At 38.0% G+C, this 27,439-nt stretch overlaps 1 protein-coding gene across 1 annotated transcript in view; it reads right to left on the reverse strand.

Moving 5' to 3' along the window:
* Positions 1–3,333: 3,333 nt before the first annotated feature.
* LOC148302872 (uncharacterized) overlaps positions 3,334–27,439 on the reverse strand; it is a gene marked incomplete at its 5' end in the record, with an annotated part of 143,085 nt that continues 118,979 nt past the window's right edge. The window contains 11 exons of the mRNA XM_088270916.1: positions 3,334–9,016; positions 11,712–11,870; positions 12,554–12,741; positions 14,197–14,289; positions 14,366–16,053; positions 16,267–16,558; positions 17,128–17,294; positions 18,284–18,470; positions 19,721–19,905; positions 20,777–20,943; positions 22,872–22,988. Of these exons, the coding sequence (XP_088127042.1) occupies positions 8,930–9,016; positions 11,712–11,870; positions 12,554–12,741; positions 14,197–14,289; positions 14,366–16,053; positions 16,267–16,558; positions 17,128–17,294; positions 18,284–18,470; positions 19,721–19,905; positions 20,777–20,943; positions 22,872–22,988 (3,330 nt within the window). The remainder of the gene's footprint in view (positions 9,017–11,711; positions 11,871–12,553; positions 12,742–14,196; positions 14,290–14,365; positions 16,054–16,266; positions 16,559–17,127; positions 17,295–18,283; positions 18,471–19,720; positions 19,906–20,776; positions 20,944–22,871; positions 22,989–27,439) is intronic.

Below are 27,439 nucleotides of genomic sequence, written 5' to 3' on the forward strand. Positions count from 1 at the left end.
TTAGAACTATGTAGTTTTTTCAACATTAATTTTATTTGACCAGCGACGGGGTTTTGTTGTAAACAACATCATCCGACTGGTGTGAGGCTAGACAAAATTCTATGTTGAATACACAACATGGCAGGGTTTGAAAACCATGCACAAACCAAACCTCTTCTATTGCATTAGGTAATGCAAATAGAAGAGGTTGTCAACCAACGTTTCCAGATTCAACTATATTATTTAAATTATTATTTAAATTTACTTATAATAATAATAAAACCCTTATCCGCACCCCAATGTTGCATAGGGCACTGCCTCATATAAACGCAGTGTTATCTTGTCGTTTACACATGAAGGAAAGGTGATCAGCCCTCCGCTTCAGGTACCAGTCCAGGGTAGTATTGAATAAATATTACAGTAAAAATAACACTCATATTTATTCTTACCCCCCCTGGGAATCGAACCCGGGTCCTCCAGAACGGTAGCCGAGCGTGCTGACCGTTACACTATGGAGGCGGACTTATTATTATAATTATTATTTAGGTTATACAAATTTATGAGGCGAATGTAGTTGGAGAAAGAAGCAGAGGACGACCGAGGAAACTTGGCACAATCAGGTATGTCAAATACTTGAAAGCGGCCGGGTCAGGAGTCGTAATAATCGTCGGGTATGTATGAGGAGATGCATGAATGTAGAAGAGGCAAAGAATGTTTGCAAAGACAGAGTGGTGTGGCGTTCGATTCTCTCTGCCTGCCCCTGCGGTGAAGCGGCGTGATGGTTAGTTATATTAAATAATTAATAATTAAAATAAATTTACGTACAAAATCCATTTCTTAAATAAAATTACATCAAATCATATTTAAAACATTTACCGTAACTTCCATGCAATTATTATTATTATTATATAATGTCACTGGTCAACAATTTAAAATTTTTATTTTGTAACTGGCATAAAAATACCCGACCCTCATGCACTTTGCATAGCTGAATTAAAAAACGGAAGAAAAAAAAATGTAGCATGTCAGATTTTTTAGTTAAGGATATTTTTAATTCTGATATTGACTAAAGTTTATCTTTTTATTTTTGTATTAATATATAATAATAATAATAAATAAAACCCTTATCCGCACCCCAATGGTGCATAGGGCACTGCTTCATATAAACGCAGTGTTATCTCAATCGTTTACACATGAAGGAAAGGTGATCAGCCCTCCGCTTCAGGTGCCAGTCCAGGGTAGTATTGAATAAATATTACAGTGTAAAAATCACTTATATTTATTTGACCCCCCCTGGGAATCGAACCCGGGACCTCCAGAACGGTAGCCAAGCGTGCTGACCATTACACTACGGAGGCGAACATAAATATATATAAACATATAATGCTATCGTATTCAATATTAATAAGTTAATATATTTCCACTGTTACTCCATAATTATCAATGCCTTTTTCGAATCCCTTAGACCTTTGACTAAAGCATGTCTAGATACCAACCACTATTACGGTTTCAACGTATGGGGTCCATACAAACAATAATATGACTGTAACATCGAAACTTGACGTGATACAAGCTTGTCACCATATACACTTTGAATAAGAACGATTAACTTAGTCCAAATCAGTCATCAAAATTTCAGTTACAAAATCATTGTTGGCCAGTGTTATTTTTAAGGTGGTTTAGCATGGTATTCACTACACCAACCCCGATGTCAAATGTAGCTTAAAATGGTATTTATTATAACTGACTAACTAACTAACCATCACGCCGCTTCCCCGCAGGGGTAGGCAGAGAGAATATAGCGCCACACCACTCTGTCCTTGCAAACATTCTTCGCCTCTTCCACGTTCATGCATCTCCTCATACATACCCGCCGATTATTACGACTCCTAACCTGACCACTTTCAAGTATTTGGCATACTTGATCGTGCCATGTTTTCCTCGGTCTTCCTCTGCTTCTTTTCCCGCTAACATTCGCCTCATAAATTTGTTTTACCGTTCTTTCCTCACTCATTCGTTCTACATGTCCAAACCATCTCAACACACCTTTCTTAATTTTATAGATAATGCTTATCTCGGCTTTGCATTCCTTCCTTATTTCACTATTCGTACATCTATCATACATCGTTTTTTCGCACATTCTTCTGAGAGATCGCATTTCGACTGCATTCAGTCTACTTTCATCCTTCTTTTGCCAACTCCATGTTTCACTTCCATACATTAGAGTTGGAACCAGGACTCCGTTGTGCACTGCCAGTTTAGCCAGAGATGGTATTTATTATACCATCTCTGATATTGAATGTGGCTCAACACGATACTTACTACCCAACTCCAATGCAGAGTATGGCTCAACATGATATTTATTACCCCAACACCAATGTCAAATGTAGCTCAAAATGGTATTTATTATACCATCTCTGATATTGAATGTGGCTCAACCGATATTTACTGCCCAACTCCAATGTAGAGTATGGCTCAACATGATATTTATTACACCAACTCTGATGTCGAGTGTGACTCAACTCGGTACTCAAGGTATTTTTTATCACAGTAAAAAGGAAAGGTTAAGAAATTGAGGAGCTCTAAGGGTTAAGTTGTCCGCCTCTGTAGTGTAATGGTCAGCATGCTCGGCTACCATACTGAGGTCCCTGGTTCAATCCTCGGGGTGGGGGGTCAAATAAATAGTAATAGTGTGATTTTTTTCACGTTAATATTTATTCAATATTACCCTGGACTGTTTGTTACCTGAAGCGGAGGGCTGATCACGTTTCCTTCGTGTGTTAATGATCAAGATAACGCATGATCAAGATAATGCCTTTATTTGATACAGTGCCCTATGCACCATTGGGGTGCGGATGAGGGCTTCAAGTGAAGTTTGAAGTTATATTATGCAGTGCCCTATGCACCATCGGGTAAGGAAGGGGTTGAAGGGTTAAAAGAGAAAGACAATGATTCAACTTTAAAAAATCCAATTTATTAACGTACATTCCATGACATCGGTACAACGTTATGGAAAACAAAATCATAATACAATATGCAAATAAAATTTGTAAATACTAGTCACAATGGTTACAGGCACAACATACTATAAAATATTAAATTACATGGAAAACATATGCACTTATTGAGGAAAGATCACTTCATGAACCGAGTAAATTTGCATCAATTCGCATTGTTAAATTCACATTAGTTAAAAAATTTACAAACCATTTAGGTAATATATACATTTTCTGGTAGAAAAAATTAGCTTACATTTATTAATACATTAATTTAAATCCACCGTCATCTCCTTCACAGAAAGCGCAATTTTCTCTCCACTTTGGGCCATTTTTTAATTTAAAAAAGCAGTTAATATCTTTATAGTAAAATGGTAAAAATTTTAGAATTAATTTACATGTTCTTTAAAAGATATGTATAAAAATACTAACCGAACAAGATAGGATTTGAATATTACGGTCTAATATTCAATTCCAAAATATACATCTAATTATATCAACTATCGATTTATTTAAACTTAGCTGTTATTACATAATTCCATTCTTATCAAAATGATTCCTTGATTATCAAGTATTAGTGTTTTTACCAGCAATTTTTTTTATGACGTACATAAATTTAAATTTAAGGCTTTTAAAATACAGTGATGCCTCGCATAACATGTGTGTGGTGGCTCGAGTAGGTCCTTAAATGGACAGCGGACCTGTCAAGCTTGACAACTTGACAGTTGGCAACAGTGAGTTGGCGAGAACAGTGTTGTAGCAGAGGCTTTAAAAGCCCTTACACACATGAAATCGTCCTCTTTTTACTTACCCACCCAACCTGATTGAGTACAAAGAGTGAGGTGTTCACGCATCATCATATAATACACTCACCTCAGGTACATAATTTGCTCCAGGAGTAAGGAAATGCGTTTTCACTTTCAACAGTTGAAAAAAATATCATTCTGTAGCATTAAATATGATAATATAACATAAAAAAGACGCCTTGATTTTTATTTTTATTTCTTAGTCAAACTAAGATTTAGTAGAGTCTACTGAGGCTAGAAGGGTCAAATCTTTTTATTCAATAAAAATTCATAATAAAAAGAAATATCTTGTTTTATTTTAACATAAATCGCCGTCCTGCTTTTTTTAAAAGCCATAAAATAGACACAAAATGTCAGCAACATAAATGAACTGCTCCAAAAAGCAAGAGTAAGAAGACTTACTGACTGATATCAAGGTCCGGAAGGTGTCCTATCTGGGGCATGTGCTGAGAGGAGACAAGTATGAGCTATTGCAACTAATAGATGGTCGACGAGGTGTGGGCAGAAGACGGATCTCCTGGCTCCGGAATACACGGGATTGGACGGGGATCAGGACCGTTGAGGCGCTGTTTAGTGCTGCCCGAGACAAGGACAATTACTCTCAAGTGATAGTCGACATGACACGCACAGAAGAGATAAACGCAAAGACGAACGACTGTCGTATGTTGATAAATGTATGTACTAGCACATTGGCTATGGAGCATTGGAGTGGTAAGATGACATACGATACAGTCTGTTATATGAAGCGAAGTTCCTTATGTGAGTTGCTAATATAAGAGCAGAAAGTTTATAGTAGGCAGTGTTTGTTACGGAAACCATTTCTTATATTGAAAGCTTGTCCACCGCATTCCCAGATCTGATACAGAAGCATCCAGGCTTCCTGACAGACCTTCTCGTGCAAAGCCATATTGTTTTTGTTTTATGGACTAAATTACGAAATTTATAGAAAATTTAAAACAAATTTGTATCCCGACTTTACTGTGAATTTACATTTAAAAGCTTTCAATATCCCTGTCACTGTCAATCTAAATAAATACAAGTTTGTAAAACCACCACCAAATTTTTTAGAAGTGCCGGGGCACTTCTAGGGTATCGGGGTGTAGGCATATGTATCGGGGCATCACTGTACTTTTAAGATTAAAAGATATGATTATTTATTTATAATATAACTTAAGGTTCGTCGCTTTAAGTATTTCGGCCATTTTTAAACTAAAATAGCATTCAGACGGATAGTTTGTGCGTATTAGGATGAGGCGCAAGCGTACAAAATTTTAACATTAAAAAAAACATCAGTCAAAATTACATAATTTTTCTGACCGAGTTGCTAAAATTACTAGTCGGTACATTGACCAACCGTTATTATTTGATACAAATTTTCATATTTATGATATATCACGCAGAAAAATTGAGAGATATTGCAAAGTGTTATTTTCAGATGAAAATTTAGATAAATGCTATCTTTACAAATGATACATGTATTTACAAAATAAGATTTTTTTAAAAAACAAAATAAAATTTTACTAACGTTGGTTGAAAGATATTGCTTCTTAGTATTCATGTATTTACAAAATAATATTTTTTTTAAATGCTGATTTTTTTTTAACGTTTGTTAAAAGATATCGCTTCCTAGTACCAATCTACATATATTCTGTGGTTTAATTAATTAATATGTATTTTTTAAATGTCCAGTCCACAACTTAACAACAGAAGCCAGTACGAGTACGGGTATGCAACCCCAAATGTGCTGCTACTCTTCTCTATTTAGCAACTATTATTATTCCTCCTTCATTTTCTTTCCCTGCATAGCAGTAATGTCTTTCACCCAGAGTAATACCCACAAATCTGGAGTATAGGACTGATCACTCTGCCTTTATATAATCAAAATGAGGTGCCTTGTGCACCATTTGAATGCAAATGGGAGCAGAATCAAAGAAAAATTTTTTTTTATTAGAAAGCTATTGAGTTTGAAGTACTTAAAAAAAAATTAAGATTTTAGTAAAATTTAAGTCTCAGTATCTTTTTAATATTTTATTCATTTAACAAATATGATAAAAGAGATATCTATGTATGAAAATACTACGTTGCAATAGCTCTCAACTTAATTATTTTTTTAGAAAATCTAAAGATGTTTTTGTACAAAGATTTTTTTATTTTAATATGTATTACTACTAAATTCACAACATTAAAACAATTGCGAATGATAAAACAGAAACAGTGCTTTCAAACAAATTTTTATTTTTTTAACCAATCTTTGCGTTACGTCAATTCGATCCGAGTAGTGAATCTCACACCAACAGTACGACGTACCTGATATGTTGTAACTAATTAAAATTAAATGTAAAGTCTGAATGTGACAGTTTGGGAAACATTTTCAAACTTTGTAAGCCAAATATGGCTTACTCCTTTCAACAACGTCATATATCAAAAAATTTGATTTTTCAGGAGATCGTTTTTAATGTTTAAAAATATAATAAAATGAATTAAAAATAAATATCAAGTCACTTATTGAACTTTTTACTGCGCAACAGATCTTTTTAGGTAGGACCTTAATGTTTTTTCTCCATTTGAAAAAGGTTTAGTATTTTTAAAAAAATAATTAAACAATACCTTTTTTAAAATGCAAAAACAACACTTTCTGTCCTGCAGCGGGTAAATATTAAGTTAAAAATATGCCACTTTTGCTGAGATATAGTACATTTTCTGGGCATTCCGAAAACACGCACAACTGAAAATTGACGATTTTTGATATATGATGTTGTTGAAAGGAGTGAGCGATACGGCGTTGGTACCTCACAAAGTGACCGAGTGCGGAAAAAAAGTATAAAATACACTTTGAAAATCTTAAATGAGGAAAGGTAAAACATAAAAAGTCAACATTATTATTATTTTTTTTTTTTAAATGGCAACAGCGTCATTAGCTCTCGCGATAATAGTGTCAGAAATGAAGACTCTATGGAGCATATCTGGCAAGAGTCTACGAGATGGAATAAGGAACACCAGGATAAGAGAAATATGCAAGATCGAAGATGTTGTTAGGCGGGGAAGGCAGCGAAGGAGACAATGGTATGCGCATGTGAGGAGAATGGAACCATCCAGACTCTCCCACATTGCCTTGCACGGCCAACCCCAATATGGACGACTCCAGGGCAGACCATCAAAGAGATGGATTGACAGCTGGGAAACGACATCGCAGGAGGCTAATCCCTCTTAAAAACAGGCCACAAGGCCTACACCAAGCAAAAGAAGAGAAAAAGAAGACCATTCTCTAGATGCGGTTCCCAAAGTGTTCTTATATCTTCTTGGCACATAGATAACTTTGGTCTTACACCAACTGCATTTATGACTGACGTATCTTTACGAGTGACGTATCTTTTGGGCATCGAGCGTAACAGTTAATTTTCCGCACGCACAAACAACACCAACATAGAAAAGTGCTTTTTTACAACCTTAGAATGTTGCCTGACTGATGTCGCAATCGTTTCAGCGTGGTCCGTAATCAAGACCGCATAATTACGTTGCGGTGCCCTATGCGCCACGGGATGTGGATGTGGGAAAAAGTGAGTTTGGATCAAAAATTTTAAAATTCAAACAATACAATTTTATGAGCGTTATTCATCTAATTTAATGTTGGTTAAAACGTAAAATTCAAGTATTACATAGCATTTTTTTGTTATTGGATCGAATTGAGTATTTTGTGAGAAATTGTCAGATGTATAAAAACGAAACGTTACATTTTTCAGATATATTTTAAAAAATAGACAAAATTGGTATACAATAAACGCCAAGGTCTCGAATGAATACACCATTTAATACGCGACAGGATGCCTGCATTCTGGCCTTATATTTACACGGGTGTATCCGCACTTAGCAATTAAATTGTCACTTAAATTTGATAGCTTCGATAGAAAAAAATCCAAAAAACTATTGAATACGACATGTAACATTGTGATAAAAGAAACGCGTTACTTTAAAATTCTAACAGTGTACAAAAATCTTGACTGTACATCGGTCGCAACTGATTAAAAAGTTGAAACTGATTAAAAAGTTGAAACTGATTAAAAAGTTGAAACTGATTAAAAAGTTAAAACTGATTAAAAAGTTGAAACTGTTTGCAAAAATTGAAACCGTTTGCAAGTCTGCTGTTGTTACTATAATTTGTCAGGATAAGAAGTGTCAAACACTAAAAGAGATTTACAAAAATCAAAACAACAGATATATAATACATATGTTTATTTTTAGTTAAACAAAATTAGTCTTCATTTTTCGACAAACATCATTGTATCACGCCTTGCGTTATTTTTTCTTTTCTTTTTATAAATGAAAAAAAAAAATAAACTAACAAAACTCTCTGTAAATACGTGTCTTTAAAAATAGTAGGATTAAATGTTAACAGTATATTAGTTACAATTAATTATTGATAGGAAAGGCATATTTATAAGTGGCAGTTATATTAAGTCCAGGGTTTTCGTGACAGTTGCAACCGTTTGCAAAGGTTGCGACTCTTTCCAAGTATCATGTTTGCAAAAGTCGCAACTTAAACGACAATATCCAGTCGCAACCGAAAGAAAAGGTTGCAAAATAAATCTAAACAGTTTGGAAAAGTTGCGTAATTTTGCAAAGATCGAAACTGTTTGAAAAAGTTGCAAAAATTTTCAAAGGTCGAAACAGATTGAAAGAGTTGCATAATTTTACAAGAGTCGAAACAGTTTGGAAAAGTTGCAAAATTTTGCAAACGTCGAAACAGTTTGGAGTCGAAACCGAGTGCAAGGGTGGCGATTATTGCATGCAGCAAGAGCAAGAAGGCGAAATGCTCCTTCGCTGATCACCGGAAAACGGTTCTCCCAGGAACGCTCGGCTGATATGGCTCTTCTTATTACTCGTGAATTTGGGAAAGTTGCTGACGAAACAGCTTCTCCCGCCAGCAAACACGATCAGGTCTTTTTTATCGCCAATTTTACGATCGGCAAGCGAGTCAAAATCGCATTGGAAACTAGACGAACTGGGCATTTTGGATTTCAGGTTAGATTTTCGAAAGTTAAGGCTTCTCGAACGGGGTGTTTTTTTGACCGAAGATCCTCGGAGAGTTTCTCCGTCGTTCCCGGGCCGGGGAGAGTCCGGGTCATGGACGACCGGATCGGAAGAGTGGGGTCAGAAGAGACCGAGGTCCCTTTTTATGTTGGCTTGCTTCCACGCCGGCAGCTCGTAGAATTCTTCCTTCGTCATGTTGAATGTCTCCTGCAATTAGGAAATTAATCAATCGAATGGCCATTTCTTTAACATTTGCATACCAAAATAAAAGGTCAGATAGCGTATGATCCCATGTTTGGGGGGGTCTAGTAATTATTTCAAATTAAAAATACTTATCGATTGTAAGCATGGCATATGTTTAAAATTTTAATATTCAATCTAAAGTTTAGTTTTAAAATTAAAAATTCATATTACAAAAAACTCAGTCTGCAGGGCACAACCAATTACACAATGTTTGCGGGAGACGCTTAAAAGTGTCTTTTACTTACATGTTGGCTGAGAGCGGAAGACGCTTATAAGCATACCATTTGTTTACTTTTAGTAGAGCGCAAGAGACACCAAAAAACATTGCACAGGTCAGAATTGGATTTTCGGTTACTTGAGATTAGAATACGACCCCAATGTACATTCGTTTGATAATGCCCAAACAAGGCGAAACAATTGTCACAATATACTTTTTATGTGTTTTTGTTAATACAATACAACTTAGTAGACTCAAAACATCTGTGATTGATTTAAAATTAATACATAAAAAAAAAGTGTCTAAAATATCGCTCACTCCTTTCAAGAACGTCATAAATCAAAAATCGTCAATTTTCAGTTGTGCATGTTTTCGGAATGCCCAGAAAATGTACTATATCCCAGCGAAAGAAGCATAATTTTAACTTAATATTTACCCGCTGCAGGGCAAATAGTGTTGTTTTTGCATTTTGAAGAAAAGGTATTGTTTGATTATTTTTTTAAATATACTAAATATTTTTCAAATGGAGAAAAAACCTTCAGGTTTTACCTAAAAAGATCTGTTGCACAGTAAAAAATTCAATAAGTGGCTTGATATTTATTTTTAATACATTGTATTATATTTTTAAACTTTAAAAACGTTCTCCTGAAAAATCAAGTTTTTTGGTTTATGACGTTCTTGAAAGGAGTGAGTGATATGTTTTTATCCGCCAACATTTATTTCCTAAAAATAATAATAGATCTAGCCAAAGAATGAATTATTTATTAGAAATCCCTTTTTGTAAATCCAGACTCGCGCAAAGACACTCATTTTTCATAGCTCCAAAACTGTTCAGCTTATTCCACAAAGACTATTTGTTAGATGCTAATTACCTAAGTTTGTGTGGATTTAAAATTTTGCTTGGATTATTTATTGAAGAGACAGATTTAAGCTTCTTTTTCTTGTAGTACATGCTTGCTAACTTTTTACTTGTTCATCTTTTTTATGTTTTTAAGTTTTTAATTTTATTTAAAAAAAACAATAAAAAAATGTTTTCTGATTGTCAAGTATTTTTTGTATTGTATTTTAACGCTATTGAATAATAGTTCTACTTATAATAATACCCTTATACCCATTACTATGACTAAATTATATTGTCCGCCTCCGTAGTGTAATGGTCAGCACGCTCGGCTACCGTTCTGGAGGTCCCGGGTTCGATTCCCAAGGGGGGTAAAATAAATATAAGTGATTTTTTCACTGTCATATTTATTCAATATTACCCTGGACTGGTACCTGAAGCGGAGGGCTGATCACCTTTCCTTCATGTGTAAACCATCAAGATAACACTGCGTTTATATGACGCAGTGCCCTATGCACCATTGTGGTGCGGATAATGTTTTTTTTTTAAATATTATTATTATTAAATTATATTGTATACACACACAGGCCATGCCTTTGTGGGATCTTTTTTTGTATTTATATTTATATTTTTTTTGTATTTGAATTTATGTCATGTAATGCAAAAGAATTTAAAATAAAGAGAAAAAAATGTGTTCATTCGAAAATAAATTCTTAAAAATGGTTTGTGTCAAAGCTATCGCGGGACTGGTCGTAACGGCATAGATCTCAAACTTTGTCTCTAGCATTCAAATCAGAATATGTTCAACACGCTCAGGGCTGGTTGTGTGCTCCGCTCAATAAAAAAGATATATTTATATATGGGATGTCTTTTAAAATATATATGGAAAAATTATTTTATATATTTTTTTCTACCTTTCAATAACTCTTTTTCAAAACCATATAATCGTATTGAATAAAAATTTATTTTTTCAATGCAAAAATTATGTTTTAAAAAAAAAATCATTTACGTAGAATGTTACCTGGAAATCCGTCTCTAAATAGAGAAAATAATTTTGCGACTTAACGTATACTTGGCCTTAACTGTTTTTGTTTTAATCAAATTTCCAAACCAGTGCAGGACCAGTTATTAACTTCTCAAGTAGTAAGATACTAACGGGTGGTTTTTCATCAACCTCGATTATTTCATCAACGTAATTAGTATACTTATTAGGGTCGTATTCTAATCACAAGTAACCGAAAATCCAATTCTGACCTGTGCAATGTTTTTTGGTGTCTCTTGCGCTCTACTAAAAGTAAACAAATGGTATGCTTATAAGCGTCTTCCGCTCTCAGCCAACATGTAAGTAAAAGACACTTTTAAGCGTCTCCCGCAAACATTGTGTAATCTACAAACTAGACGCCAAATCAATGAATAAATATATTTAAGACACTGTTGGCAATAGATTTCTCGTAGCTCCAAAAGTTCAGCTTCCTGAAACAATTGTTTCGCTTTACTCAATAGATGGCATTGACGGGATCTGACCGCAACAGTTGGAGTAAATTTCGTATTGCGTGGAAGTTGGGAAGGCGAGGAAAGGAAGGTGGCTGGATGATTGTCCGTACCTGGAACTCCTCGGCGATGAGGTACTTCTCGATGTGCGCCGGATCCACCGCCTCGGGGAGGGGCCGCTGCCTCAGGACGGCCAGGGGGAAGCTGGTCCTGGAGAGGCGGCACAGCTCCACCGCCACACTCGTCGCAGCCTCGCCCACCTTGTGGCCGTACTGGAATATAACAAAACCATTTGCCTTATCTTAACCCTTCACTGCATAGTGTATCAAATTTGTTACATACCCAAAAGTGTTAAAACGTTCTTTAAAACTATAAGCAACCATTCTTTGTTGTTATTGGTTAGATACATTCATAACTCACGTATATAGTTCATAATTTAGCCAAAAGATGGGCTATGAACGCCAAAATAATAACTTCACTCGTCTCTCGAAGACGAACTGTCAATGCGGTCATGCAGTCATGCAAAAAAAGTCATGTAGTGAAGGGTTAAGAATGAGATTTGTGTTAAGTTTTTTTTAAACACTTTTTTTTACCGCAATGGCAGCGCCATCTGTTGAACGTAACAGCAACACGCGCACTAATAAGCATTGCTCATCGGAGGACCGCTACTAGACTCCGAGAAGGTGAAGCTCTTATCACCAAGACTAAGTTACATGACTCAAGTAGGTCTTGAGAGTGAGCTATGCAGATGGAGGTCACAATTCACAATACACCTAATATGGTCGCAGTGACATAAGGGATGCAAGATCCCTAGAACTCATATAAAAAAAAAGATTAAAAAATCATTGAGTGGACAGCGTGCTTCTTGACAGGTGCTGTCACCTAGCATCTTCAATGTTTTCAATTGCTCGATGGTCAGCCGTGTCATAGATTATTTAATAAGACTTGAACTTACGGCGATGTTGAGTTCGGCCACATCGTCCCTGTCCCGCCAGTCGTCGAACATGTTGGTGAAGGGGAGCGGCTCCAGGCCGGCCACGGCGATGTAGGCGCGGGCGGCGGGCGCTCCGGGCCGGGACAGCTTCCAGTACTCCAGGACAGTCTCCATGGCTGCGCGTCTGCAGGCCTGCCACCGCTGGGTGCCTGGAGAGAGAGCATTGCAACCCGGAGTCAGTGACCAGTCCTCGTGACTCCCTCATATCCCAATCACAATACTTGGGGACGGAATGAGATGGACAAAGCTTACTAGCTAACTAAGTAATCAACATTCATCGCTCTTCCATATTCATGCATCTCCTCATACATATCTGCCAATTATTGCGACTCCTGAGCTGACCATGCCCAAGTATTTGAAACATCTGATCATGCCAAGTTTCCTCGATATTCCTCTGCTCCCATTTCCAGATCACAGCACATTGGGAATATTGAAAGCTGTCCCACCGCATGCCCAGATCTGATACAGAAGCATCTAGGCTTCCTGACAGATCTGCTCTTGCTATACAATTTTTTTCAAAACTAAGTGAAAATGTGAAACAATATAAAATTGTATCCCGATTTTACTGTGAATTTACATTTAAGAGCTTTCAATATACCTGTCACTGCCAATTTAAATAAATACAAGATTGTAAGTCCATCACCAAATTTTCTAGACGTACCCCGGTATAGGCAGTGAAAGGGATTAGTATTTAGTACAATTGGTCAGCTAGATCCGACTCCGACCCGACGCTGGCCGGTACACAAGACGCCCACAACCCCGACCAGCACAGCAGACAGACACGGAACAGTGCAAAGACATTAACAGAGGTCAATCATCGCAATTACCACTCAACCATTATCGACACTCTCTAGTTGGGAATAGAATGAGATGGTCAAAGCTAACTTGCTGACTAACTAACCAACATTCTTCACTCTTCCACATTTGTGCAGCTCCTCATACATAATTATTTATACGCCAATTATTTCAACTCCTGAACTGACCACACAAGTATTTTAAATACTTGATCATGCTAAGTTTACCTTGTTCTTCCTCTGCTTATTACAAACTACATTATGGTATCAGATGTGTATAGCAATACTGTTCAAAAGACCGTTAGTTTTTGTGGTCGTTTAAACAGTATTGCTACACGCTTCGCTTCCATATGCACGCCATTCCATACGCAACATAGCCGTGTGTAAGCGAAACAGGTGTAATATGTACTAAACTGCTTGCTTCACTGAGATCTCCAATCATTATGACCACCATTCATTGTGTTATTATTACAAACATTTCTATGCAGAGGAAGACCGAGGAAAACTTGGCACAATCAGGTATCTCAAATACTTGAAAGCGGCCGGGTCAGGAGTCATAATAATCGTCGGGTATGTATGAGGAGATGCATGAATGTAGAAGAGGCGAAAAATGTTTGCAAAGACAGAGTGGTGTGGCGTTCGATTCTCTCTGCCTACCCCTGCGGAAGGGGCGTGATGGTTAGTTAGTTAGTTAGTTACGTTGCTATGAATTCGACTGTTGTCTTTCTAATTCACCCCCTTTGGAGTAATTTGTGTAATTTTTAGATACTTTGGATGAGGACAGTTGAATAGACGAGTGCCAGTACTTACCGGAGCCGGTTTCAATGCTCTCGGAGTCTTCCTGCTGCGGCCACCAGCCCTGCCACAACCATAATCTATCTCCACAGTCCAGGAGATAAAGACCTGCAAACGATCGCATAGTTAGAATGGTATCCAACACTCGATTCTTCAATATCTTACTGTCTCCGATCCGACTTACCAGGTTGGGAGGCCGAGTACAGCTCCTGCTGAGAGAACGGGTAGGCCGTCACGAGAGATTCGTGCCGCAGCGGAGAGAGCACTTCTATGGCGTCAAACTGGCCGGAGAGATCCGTGAAGTGGAAAAGCCGAGGAGTCACCGCGGAATCCTCTTCTTCAGTCTTGTTCTGCTTGCTCGCCAGCGAATGGTAAAGCTCCCTGTTGGCGCCGCCCAGGATATCTATCACAGCCTTCGGTTCCTCATCCTCCTTGACTTCAGAAACTGCCACGGTGGACACACTCGGGTCGAAGAGATCCGAACTCTTTTTGCTTGCCATTTTTTTGGCGGCTTCTACGGCGAGGGACCTCGTGTGCTTCAGGCTCTTTACTCCGTGCCAGACGTAAATCTCGCCGTTCTCCGAATCCACGACAAGCATGGAGGCCCGGCTCCTGAGCTGCCTCATGGAGCAGGCCACTTGGACGAGGTGAGATTCGTTCTCGATGTTGCCGCGAACGGCGTACAGCCTGCGCTTGCTTTTCTCTGACCCTTTCTTCCCCTGGTGGATGACTAGAGAGCCCCCGAAGAGGTTCAGGAAGGCCGGGGGCTCGCAGCTCTGCGCGACGCGGACTTGGGGTCCCTTCTCGTGGTCTAGCTCCACAGTCAACAATGCCGCCGCACCCTTTTCATTGGCCGTCGCATCTCTACCTTGCCAGCAGAAGTACGCGCACCGATCCCGACCAGTCGTGTTGTGCTTGGAAGGCTTGCCGTTGAGTTCTCTGCCCGTCACGGTGACCTGGTACTCCCATCGGATGATGTAGCTGTCGCCGGAGTAGAACTCGTTCAAATCTTCGGGTTCCAATTTTACATAGTCATATTCCTGGATCATCCACTTGGTGACTGACTTAGTTTTCACTTCGAAATGCCTCATGGTTTCCTTGTCGTAGTGCCGAGTTCCCCGCCCGACGTGAGAGCCCTCCAACACGAGACTAGGGTCTTCGTACTCCCTGTTCCACATGACGTCCACATTACACGGCTTTATTTCGGCAGCTCCCTTGAAAGAATCCTCTTCCTCTTTGACCTTGATGACTCTGGTGAAGTCAGGCCAATCTAGGAATTTCTCCTTGAAGAGAATAGTCTCCATGTGCTGGGTGACTTTGGTTATCATAGCCCAAGGCGGCCTTTTCACATCCTTTTGAGATGTTTCTTTAAATTCAGGGCGAGCTCCGAGAACTTGGTGGATATTGAGAGGACAGATGTGGCAGTCTTTGTAGTCGTATCCTTCGTCCCACAGTTCTTGGGCGAGTTGGAACGCCCGTCTTCGGTTCTCCAGGATGGTGTTCTTTCCATTCCACACGTAAAGCTCCGATCCGAAATCAAAGACGAGGATTTTGGAAGGATCCAGCATCGCGATCTTGGGTGTCTGTCCCCAATACTCTTCCACAGGCACGAGTTCGTCGTACAAGACTTCGTAGCACATGTTGGTGGAGATGATGCCAGATTCGAATATCTCGTCTTCGTCCGCGTTTCCGGCCGGAGTGGGGACAAAGTCCTCGACGCCTTCCTGGACTCCCAGGAGGTTCCAGAACTGTTTCCACTGCTTCGGGAAGCGATTTTTAACTTGCTCATCCAGGGTTATGACACCAGTAGAGTTAAGACATCCTAGATCTTTCTTGGTGTGAATGTGAAGAGCGATATCAGATGCGCGGGATCTAAAAATTGAACAAAAACATAAATGAAAAAGGAAACACTTTCCAGTGCCACAAAATTTATTTTTATGTGTTTTTTTAACAATAAAATACAACTTAGTACAATAAAAAAATCAGTGTTTGATTTCACATTTAATACATAAAAAAAATTGAGTTCTACAAATTAAACGCCAAATCTATAAATAAGTTTTATGGCCATTATGGGCAGTGGCATACCTCTCTATGACGTTGGCATAGAGCCCGTTGTAGTTGAAGACCTTGTCGGGGGTGACGAGCACGAAGCAGTCGCCGCTGTTGACACTGTCGGCGGCGGGCTCCACGAGGCGCGCCTGCACGCGGCGTCGGCCCTTGACGTGTAGCAGCAGCGGCGCCCCCGCCTCGGCGCTCGCCGCGCCCAGCCCCCCGGGGTACACGCCCGAGGCGGTCTTCTTCAGGCTCACCGCCGTGAAGTCCTCGCGGCTGGCCAGCCCGGCCAGGGCCTCCACGGCCATCGGGGAACCCACCGCGACTGGGGACAAAATGATTTTTCATTAACAATATTTTTATACAATTACAGAATTTTCACACATTTACAAATTTTTCACACAATTATAAATTTTTCACACAATTACAAATTTATCAAACAGTTACAAATTTTTCAAACTATTAAAAAAATTTCACACAAATATAAAAAATTTTCACACAGTTACAAAAATAACACATAATTGCAAAATTATTTAAGAATTTCAAGTTTTCACACAATTACAATGAGCTATTTCTTTAACAGGGTGTGCCTGTACCAGGTCAGTAATCTGCAAAGGCCTATTTTATTTGCCGGCATTTGGTACGGGTAAAGGGTGAAAGTAATAAGGCCAGCGACAGAATAGGCCAAGATCCTTTAAATACTCAAGTTTTCATATTTTCTTTTTTAACTAAAGTTTTACTAGGTAAATACCAGTATTTGTTCAAATCTATTGTGACACATGTTTCGAACCATTCTGGATCATTTTCAAACACCGTATGTGAAGCTAAGTGTAAATTTTAGAGTTATCCGTATCCTTGGGACATTGAAGGATGAATCTCAATCAATTGACTTACTCTTGTCTTTTCTGAGGCGAGCAGCCTCCTTATCGGCGACTCCCGTGGCCGGCGGCTCGGTGTACTCCTGGCGCAAGTCAGTGCGTGCCGCCAGCGCGCGCAGCGGGTTGCGTGAGCCTCCCGCGCGCCGCGTGGCGCGCACACGATTCACACCGGTCACGCTCAACCTGCAAAAATCAGTCATATTAGCACATTGTTTGTGGGAAACACTAAAATACATTTCATTATTTTTTAATGAATAACCCGCAAATTCTCTATTTGAAGTGACTTTAACTCGAACACCCAGACCAATTGAAAAAAAATATTTCTTGAATTTATTTTGCAGTAGGCGGGAATCAAACCCGCGACGCCAGTTTCGCAGTCGAGCGTCTACCCACTACCACACAGCGCCTGTTTCCAGAGTATCTAAAAGAGCTGTGTATTCCAGACAAATTGGTTGATAGACGTTTCGCGCTTTGATAGGCTGCGACATATACAACAACTGAAATGGACAAAGTGACCTTACCAGCTCGCAACCAGTGCACTAAATTTGGCGAGCGAGCCTTTGCTGTTGCTTGATCGAAGGCATGGAATGCTCTTCCACCAGTAGTTAGAAAAAGTAATAATAAAAGCACATTTTTTTGGTAAATCATTTCCACATATCTCTGTGAAGGTTATTTAAGTATTTGAGTTCTGTTGGAATTGTTTGGTATTGTAAAGTCATATTTATATCTCAAAGATTTATTTCTTTATGACTTAGATGACTTTACATGACGCTCACTCCTTTCAAGAACGCCATAAATAAAAAATGGTCAATTTTTAGTTTGTTGTTTGGGAATGCCCAGAAAATGTACCATATCCTAGGAAAAGAGGCATATTTTTAACTTAATATTTACCCGCTACAGGGCAGAAAGTGTTGTTTTTGCATTTTGAAGAAAAGGTATTGTTTAATTAATTTTTTAAATATACTAAATATTTTTCAAATGGAGAAAAAAACCTTCAGGTTTTACCTAAAAAGATCTGTTGCACAGTAAAAAGTTCAATAAGTGGCTTGATATTTATGTTTAATACATTGTATTATATTTTTAAACTTTAAAAACGTTCTCCTGAAAAAACAAGTTTTTTCATTTATGACGTTCTTGAAAGGGTGAGCGATGAGTGATATTTTTCCACTTACATTTGCCTGGCTCCGCTGTCGATGGCGTCAAGGTCGATATCCTCCGGGATCTGGTCGTTGTTGTTGTTGTTGTACGGGATGAAGGTGGAGGTGGGTGAGTCCACCATGGTCTGGGAGGCGCTGGTGAAGAACGACGTGAAGGTCTCATCGTCAGCTCTAGGCACCGGCACAGAGGGAGCCACGCGCCCTGAAAAACAACCACATCATTTTGATTGTTTATTCAACTATAGACCTTATTAACTTCTTCGACTTCCAGGCTCCATTCCTTATCATCTTTGTAAACATTGGGGTCAGCTCTCCTCGTCCTCAGGTTTAGATAGCATGGACAGTGTCACCTAAGCCATGCTTTTGAATCACATAATTTTTCTGTAGCATGGTCTTCCTCTAGGCATCTTTGGAGGAAGATCCGTGGCGATTGCCTGGTTCACAATATAATTAGGTGACTTGACTTGACTTGAATCTAATGGCTCATAGAGTACCGGGTCGACGTGACCTCCTGCTCCTTCATTGGGTTAAAAAAAATTGATTTTATCGAATGACTTGAAAGGGTTGTGTAGGTTAAAACCTACGAAGGGGTTAAGAAGAAATGCGCAGTGCTGCAGGATTACGAGGAGGGGAGGAGGACCTCTTTCGGTCTTTTATAGCGACGGTACGAGTGAAGCTCGTACGTCGAGAGTGAATTTATGGTAGTGTTGGCGTGTGCGGCTAGTCCGCCATAGAAGCGCTTCGATGGCACGGTTATGAACTTATTTACGCGGGGTACGTCAGACTCTCTATGATCAGGTTCTCTGCGTCTTATGTGACCATACCATCTCAATTGCCTATCTTCTACCATCTACTGATGTCCGTTACACTTATGTGTGAACTCTTCATTTTGTCTCACGCACTCCAGCTGACCATCATCAGTTTGATTTGCTTATTTGTGGATATTATTGACAAATCAGAAGTTTAGAAACGTGCACGCCGTGACACAATCTTCCAGCTTGACCGCCATAACACATTGACGTCATCGTCGGTATATCGACGGCCGCGCATTTGGCACAAAATACCATATTTCATATATATCTTCTCTCAACTCTAATGTTAAAATACAATTTTCCAAAAATATAGTCCCAAATTTTTACATATTATTTTGAGAAATAAAAATACTTTGTTTTTTGATCCATTCATATTTTTAATAACAACCAACTAGTTTCGGTAACAACCTGTTGCCTTCTTCAGGGTTTAATTGTTCTTAGTCATAAATTAAACCCTGAAGAGGGCAACAGGTTGTTGCCGAAACTAGTTGGCTGTTAATAAAAATGTGAGTGGATCAAAAAACAACATATTTTTACTTCTCAAAACAATACATCAATATGATCAACAAAGTTAATGCTTTCAATATTCAAAACCAAATTCTTACACCCAAAATAATGGAAAATTGAAGATTTTTCCTACCTCCGTCTGATTTGGTCATGCTGTCATTGCCGGTGCTGTCTGTCGCCATGTCGTCCACGCCAGACACCGAGATGCTCCGCTTGAAGTCTCCGATTCCCGGCTTCTTGGGAGAGACTGGTTGAGACACGGCCGCCGTGGACACCGACTTCATCAGGCCCGTGGACATGCCCTCGGCGCGGCGAGATCTAAAAACCAAACAAAACCAGACTCAAAAAAACCATTCTTAAATTGTAGTGACTCCTGATTAAGAGATTTCCAGCGTTTCTAGAGTGTGTGAATATAATCTTTTAGAAACTTTTTAGTAAGCAGAAAGAGTTTCCGCTTGATAAAAAGTTTCTCTCATCTCATCACAGATGACTCCAGTGAAATTCAAGTTGATTTAAACAGTTTGTAGGTATCGAAAACAAACAGTATAATGAGAAGTTCCAAGAATTTGAGTAGTGTGATTGAGAATCATGGGTAGAATTGGTGAATGTTACACGTGTCGCTCAATCTTTTCAAGAATGTCACAAATAAAAAATCATCAATTTTCAGTTGTGCATGTTTTCGGAATGCCCAAAAAATGTACTATATCCCAGCAAAAGAAGCATATTTTTAACTTAATATTTACCCGCTACAGGGCAGAAAGTGTTGTTTTTGCATTTTGAAGAAAAGGATTTGTTTAATTATTTTTTCAAATATACTAAATATTTTTCAAATGGAGAAAAAACCTTCGAATTTTACCTAAAAAAATCTGTTGAACAGTAAAAAGTGCAATAAGTGGCTTGATATTTATTTTTAATACATTGTATTATATTTTTGAACTTTAAAAATGTTCTCTTGAAAAATCAAGTTTTTTTATTCATGACATTCTTGAAAGGAGTGAGCGATGTGTAAAGAGATCAGCCTATGAGGGTCGTAAAAAATAATATAAATTTACAGTACATTAGGGATAAAATTTTGTTTCACATTTTCTATAATTCTCGAAACTTAAACTTACGATGTCAAGTTCACATCCGTAGGGTGAATAGTCCAGTGTCTGATGGAAGTTTTTTTAATAAATGGTTAAATTCGTACCTGAATCTGTTGGCTTGAGGGGTCTTCTTCTCCTGGGCTGTGGTGACGAGGGCGGGCGCGAGGGGCGAGGAGGCCAGGCTGCTGGGCAGCGAGGGCGCGTCCTTGCCCATGCGCCCGGCCACCGAGAACAGGGTGGCGTCGTGCTGTCCCACTCGCTTCCGCCATCCCTGAGAGGGGAGAGAAAGAGAAACAAATTGTACAACCATCTCATTAAATTTGAAACTAAGCAGAGAATGTTGAATCGCTATCTCTGAGGGGGAGAGACAGAGAAAACAAATTGTACAACCATCTCATTAATTTGAAACTAAGCAGAGAATGTTGAAGTGCTATGTCTGGTGTGTGTATTGTATGGTTTGGAGACTTGGACCAATGGTTTCGCCACAGTGCGATGCAAAGATTTGGGGACCTTACATCCTCAAATTGTTACTCTCGAAGGACCAGTGATTATTTTATCACGTGTGTGGTTAGTAGAAATACTAACTATAAAACATATAAGGATGAAACACGCGAAGGAACTGATCATGGGGTATTTGCGGAAATTCACCACAGAAGCTCTAAAACGTAGCAAAAAATAAATAAGGATCCTAACCAGGACCTTGACAGGACACTGCAGACTAAGGAAGCACATGTCAAAAATTGGAATACTTGACTCCCCAGTCTGCAGATTTTGTACAGAGGATAACGAAACACAAATCCACATTCTCTATAACTGGGACGGACTCGCTCGCAAACAAAGTCACATCCTTGGAGGGCCACTACTGGACTCTGGGAAGGTGAAGCTCTTACCACCAAGACAGGTCGTGAGCTACATGACTCGTGTAGGTCTTGAGAGTGAGCTATGATACAGAGGGAGACCTAATATGGTCGCAGTGACATAATAATTTTTTTTTTTTTAAAGTAATAAGAGGACAGTTCCAAATAAGCGAAAGATGATGTTCTTTATTGATCTTTAAGTTCACATTATGAATCGGTTGGAAGCATTCGAGATGTGGTTTTACAGGAGAATGCTTCGCATTTCATGGTAAGATTTAGTCAGCAACTTGGAGGTTTTGAGGAGAGCCATTTGCAGTAGACAACTGCTAAAAGACATTAAGATCTGCAGAATCATTCTGTCACATTCTGCAGGAAGAAAAGTACAGTTTACTTCAAACCATACTGATGGAGAAAATTGAAGACAGCATGGTCCTGGCAGAATGCAAACATCTTGGCTGCGCAACATAAGAGATTAGACCGGGATGAGACATGTGGGGGAACTATTCCGGGTCGCGCAAGATAGAGAAGCCTTCGCCAGAGTGATTCCCAACGTTGAGGAGACCAGATACGGCACAAGAAGAAGATAACAATCTCATTACAGAGATGTTCACCCACACACAATATCACACACACAATGGACAACAGCTGGAGGTGCGTTGCAGGAGCCTGGGTGAGGACCTATCCAACATCCGATCCGTGTTAGTTCATAAGGAACTCTCACAACAGGTGGTATCATATCGACGTGCCCTAACTACAGTTTTGTCAATTTTGAGATATTTGGTGGAAGTTATCAACTGACCGTTATCTTCTCATATAAAAAAATAAAATAAAATAAATTATGCCTAGTTTTCAGGAGTATAAGACGCTATCTACATCGAATTTTCGAAATAAACTGAACTTCTAAAACGCTAACCACTTCATTTAGACAAAGCATTAAGTTTTAAAACGATTTAATGCATTATTTTATCGTGTTTTTTAATGTATAATACTAGTTTACAATTTCAGATAAAACCGTTAATTAATAAAGAAAATACATTGAAAAAATCTTGTAAGCTCTCTCCTGTAAAGTAACAGATTTGCAGATAGACTACTTTACGTAGGGGCTGTCGATATTATATATGACAAAAATAGTGAAGGACATTGGTACTACAAACCAAGCTAGGACGCAAAATGCCGAACCCTCTTCTAGTGGAACGGAAGGCCCGTTGACAACAGTCAACAGTCCAGCCTGAGGAGTTTTACGTAGTTTTCTCCTAGCAATGAACAAATGCTGACAAGTTCCTGACTGGCCCGCGCTAGTTTATACTTCCAGGATCAATTAATTTTATGGAAATGTACATACCTGAGCAGAGTTTTCCAATTTGTTCCTCCTGTCGGATATGAGAAGATCTCCCGTCAAAACGACCGGGTCCAATTGTGCTGCAATCCTCTTATCGTCAGCTTGTTGGCTGAGGGTTTCCTGGAAATAAAAAAAAATACATATAAAAATCTTGCAAACGTAAAACCAAATAATTAAAAGTTTCATTGTAGATATTTTATATCACTGGAGAAAATTAATACTTTTCGGACGAATTTTGGACCAGTCAGTCTTCCACGAGGTGGATTGGTCAATTTAGTCAATTAAAGAAATTTCTCTTTAAATACTGGTCCAAGGCGTGTAGGAATGGAGGCGTATCATATACCCAGTGCTTAACATTCTAGGAGATCATGAGGCATAAAGGAAGATGATGAAAAAAACATGTATTGGGAACATTATTTTACATTTTACCTAAATGTAATTAACCACTGGACCAGTCTATCTTTAAAGTAACGCGATAGCGCTCCCTTGTGGGCTCTAGAACTCTTAGCTATAGAACTCTAGAAGTTTAGAGGGCACAAAAGGTCCGAAGAGACGAACAGAAGTGATGAAAACGCTCACTCCTTTCAACAACGTCATATTTCAAAAAACTTAATTTTTCAGGAGATCGTTTTTAAAGTTTAAAAATATAATGAAATGTATTAAAAATAAATATCGAGCCACTTTTTGAACTTTTTACTGTGCAACAGATTTTTTTAGGTAAAACCTGAATGTTTTTTCTCCGCTTGAAAAATATTTAGTATATTTAAAAAATAATAATTTAAAAATACCTTTTCTTCAAAATGCAAAAACAACGCTTTCTGCCCTGTAGCGGGTAAATATTAAGATAAAAATATGCTGATTTTGCTGGGATATAGTACATTTTCTGGGCATTCCGAAAACATCCACAACTGAAAATTGACAATTTTTGATATTTGATGTTGTTGAAAGGAGTGAGCGAAAAGTTATAAAAACATTATTATTCTTTTTCTCTTTCTATGAGGGGACATTCTGGTGATTTTCTTTTCCTCTTTGATGAAAAATTTTGATTGGGGGTGCCAGACTAAAACAATTTGCGAACCAGTGTCTTTGAAAAATGGGTGAAAAAATCGATGTATGACAGAATTAAAAATGATATTTTAATGAACTGTTAAGCTGAAGTAGGGATAAATGAAAAGATTACTGGTTGTTTGAGGTCATTTGGACATGTGGAGCAAATGGATGACTAAGATATTAAATTTGGCAAAGTAACATGAGAGAACAGAATGAGGACGGCCAAGAAAAACTTGGCAGGACCAATCAGAGTATGATCCGGATGCATAAAAATCTGCATGACCAGAGGGGGTATATTACTAGATGTACGGATGCAGAGGCTAGCAGTGCCTGTCAGGACAGACGCGTGGCGTTCCATCCACTCTGCCTACCCCTGCGGAGTAGCTGTGTTATGGTAGTAGTAACAGCAGTTAGTAAAAGGAATATCATTTTAGAAATTTTACAAGAGGAAAAATAACATTTTTTTGTTGGGTATTATATGCAAAATTAAACAAGGTTTATTTGGTTGGATTCTACATTTTTTATGTATATTTTAATATGTGGCGCGTTTCGATTTGATAGTGTCCTAAGAAGACGAAACGCGTCACATATTAAAATATACGTAAATAAATGTAGAATTCAACCAAATAAACCATGTTAAATTTTGGATATAATACCCAACAATTCAATATGGAATTCTACCAACTGTCTGCAGTTACAATAAACATTTTTTTGTTGATAATAAACGCTGAAAAATCATTTTAATTTGTGTCTTACATTTGAGCTGTCATAAATATACAATAAAAAAAAATAATCAAACTAATATCATAAAGTAAAATAACAACTACATAGTTTTTTCCACAAAAATATAATTTAAGTGGAAAAAACTATACAATTATTATTTTATGAATAAAATGCAGTTACACCAAGAAATGTCAGTACAAAACTTAAATCTGATAAAACTAAAATTATTTTTTTACTTCACTAAAACCCATCAAAAACATATTGGAGTCCAATTGAAAATTCAAACAAAGCCAGAAAAAATTGTAAATTTTATAAATTTTTATGCATTTTTGAGATGTACTGAAAAAAATAATATCATCATTAAATCAATAAAGCCTATAATCGGATGATGGTTGCCTTTGGGGTATTGTAATAATGCAAATATCAAACGTTCGTATTGTTGATGCTAATTTCAGCTCTAATGCACAAGCAATGACCGGCACTAATGCGCCTTAATAACAGCTGGCAGACGCGCACTTCTGCCAAATTTATTGAAGCTATATGATTTTATATACAAGATATTTTTAGCTACGCTATTCTGAATTTTACCTCCCGCAGTGCGGCCGGCAAGTCTTCCGTGCTCTGTGATGATTTCACTTCATCTTTTCGCATAACGGGTTGAGGTATTTCCTTGTTATTCTTTTCAGCCATATCTGCAGCCAAATCACTCTCCGAATCACAACTTTCTTGCGTCTCTTCATCCTCTTCTTCTTCATCTTCAGACACCTGTTGTTCTTCAAGTTCGTACTGACCGGGATCTTCTGACAAGATGAGTTCGTTGCTATCTTCAACGTTAGAATCGCTTTTATCTTCTTTCGACAATTTATTATTACAATTTTCAGAAACTGATTCTTCTGTTTCGTCGTCATCAGAACTGACAGTCTCTTCGACATCTTCAGATTCCGATGAAATAAGTTCATCGATATCTTCTGCAATTTTCTCTTCGATTTCTATTTTTGATGAAGATGAAACACTTAAATCTTTATGATCAGAGTTGGTAGTCTCTTCAACACTCAATTGACTGGACTCTTCCGAGTCTGACTCGATAACTTCATCAACATCTTCATCTTCAGAAACACCATTCTCTTCAACATTCTCAGTCTTTGACAATGATGAACTCTTTATTTCATCAGGAATATCACATTCTTTTGTTACTTTTATATTATTATAATTTCCAGATGGTGAAGAGTTCGGTTCTTCAATACCTTCATCATTTGAAGTAGTATCGTCTTCACTACTACCTTCTTCTTCTTCTTCAGATTCTGAAGAGATGAGTTCTTCAGTATCTCCAACTTCAGACACAGTATTCTCTTCAATACTTAATTCATTAGTACCTTCCGATTTAGATAGCATACATTCATCAATTTCTTCTTCAGTAGTATTAGTATCGTCTCCGATTATTAATTGATTACAACTTTCAGATGTCAAAGAGATTGGTGTTAAATCTTCATCATTTAAAATAATATTTACATCTGATTGCAATGGCATACCATCTTCATTTAAACACAACGTTTTTTGCTCAATTTCAAATGTGGGCAATGAAGATTTTACAAGAGAAAGCTGATCCGAATTTTCTGATGATACCTGTTTGTTATTTTTCTCTCCAACTTCAGAACCCAACACGCAAGAGTCAACAATTTCACTGTCATCATTATCAACATTTGTTTCATTACCGCTAAAGTGATGTGACTCATCTGATTCCACAGAGATAAGTTCTCCACAATCATCAACAATAGTATCAATTTTATCTTCATTTAGGATTTGACTAGAATTATCAGTCTTATATATTAGATTGTCACCAATACTATCTTTAATATCAGATTGATCAGTCTCAATATTCGTTTGGACGGGTTCTTCAATCGCAGAGTGAGTAGCATCGGTAACATCAATCGATTGATCAGATATTAAATCATCAAAAGTTACCGATCTTCCTATTGCTGAATCATCAATGTGGTTTTCAACAACAACAGTTTCTAATTTTGATTGGGAGGGTTCGTCATTTACTAAATTACGATCATATGTTGGCTTTAAATCCTGTTCCTCGTTCTCAACTTTCAAATCCTCAAAACTATCTTCAAGTACGGAACTGATAATTTGATTGTCAAAATCTGGTTGGCATTCTCCTGTTTCTTTTTGTCTCGGCTGATCAGAGTACTGCTCTGTTTCCTGCCATGCTGAATTTGCAACATCTCCTAGCTTTGATTGTGTCATGTAAAGTCGATCGAACTCGCTAATATGAGATGGTTCTGTTGCGTCGGAAGTCATTTGCAAAAAGAGATTATCAAATTCGGCAGGATCGATGTCCTCAACAGAAAACGCTTCAAAGTGATGATCGATTTCGGCGTCGGGTATTTCTATTGGATTAAACTGAACATCAAGATTTTTTAACTCAGGAGATAGAGTATTTTTAATAGTCAAGTCATCGCTGATACCAGAATGGAGTGATTTTTCAATTTCGTATTGATTTTGAATTATTGTAGCATTTGGACAGTCAGAGACAATTATGGCATCCTCTTTGTCTACTGTTGGATGCATGAATTGCACAATTTCTTCGTCTATTTCTAAATTTGGATCGATCAAACACTGATCCTGATCTTCAAGACTTCGTCCAGTCTCCATTTCTCCGCTAAATTCAAATTTATTTGAATTGATCTCATCAGCGTTTTTAATTGCCACGACATTGACTTCAATATTGTCAACTGTTAGAGATTGATTCCGACTAGCATTTTGTGAAACCCCTAAATCTTTATTATCATCAA

The sequence above is a fragment of the Brachycentrus maculatus genome, unplaced genomic scaffold (assembly GCF_059751285.1).
Source record: "Brachycentrus maculatus isolate JH-2025_06_01 unplaced genomic scaffold, ASM5975128v1 h1tg000404l, whole genome shotgun sequence".
NCBI classification, from domain to species: Eukaryota; Metazoa; Arthropoda; class Insecta; order Trichoptera; family Brachycentridae; genus Brachycentrus; species Brachycentrus maculatus.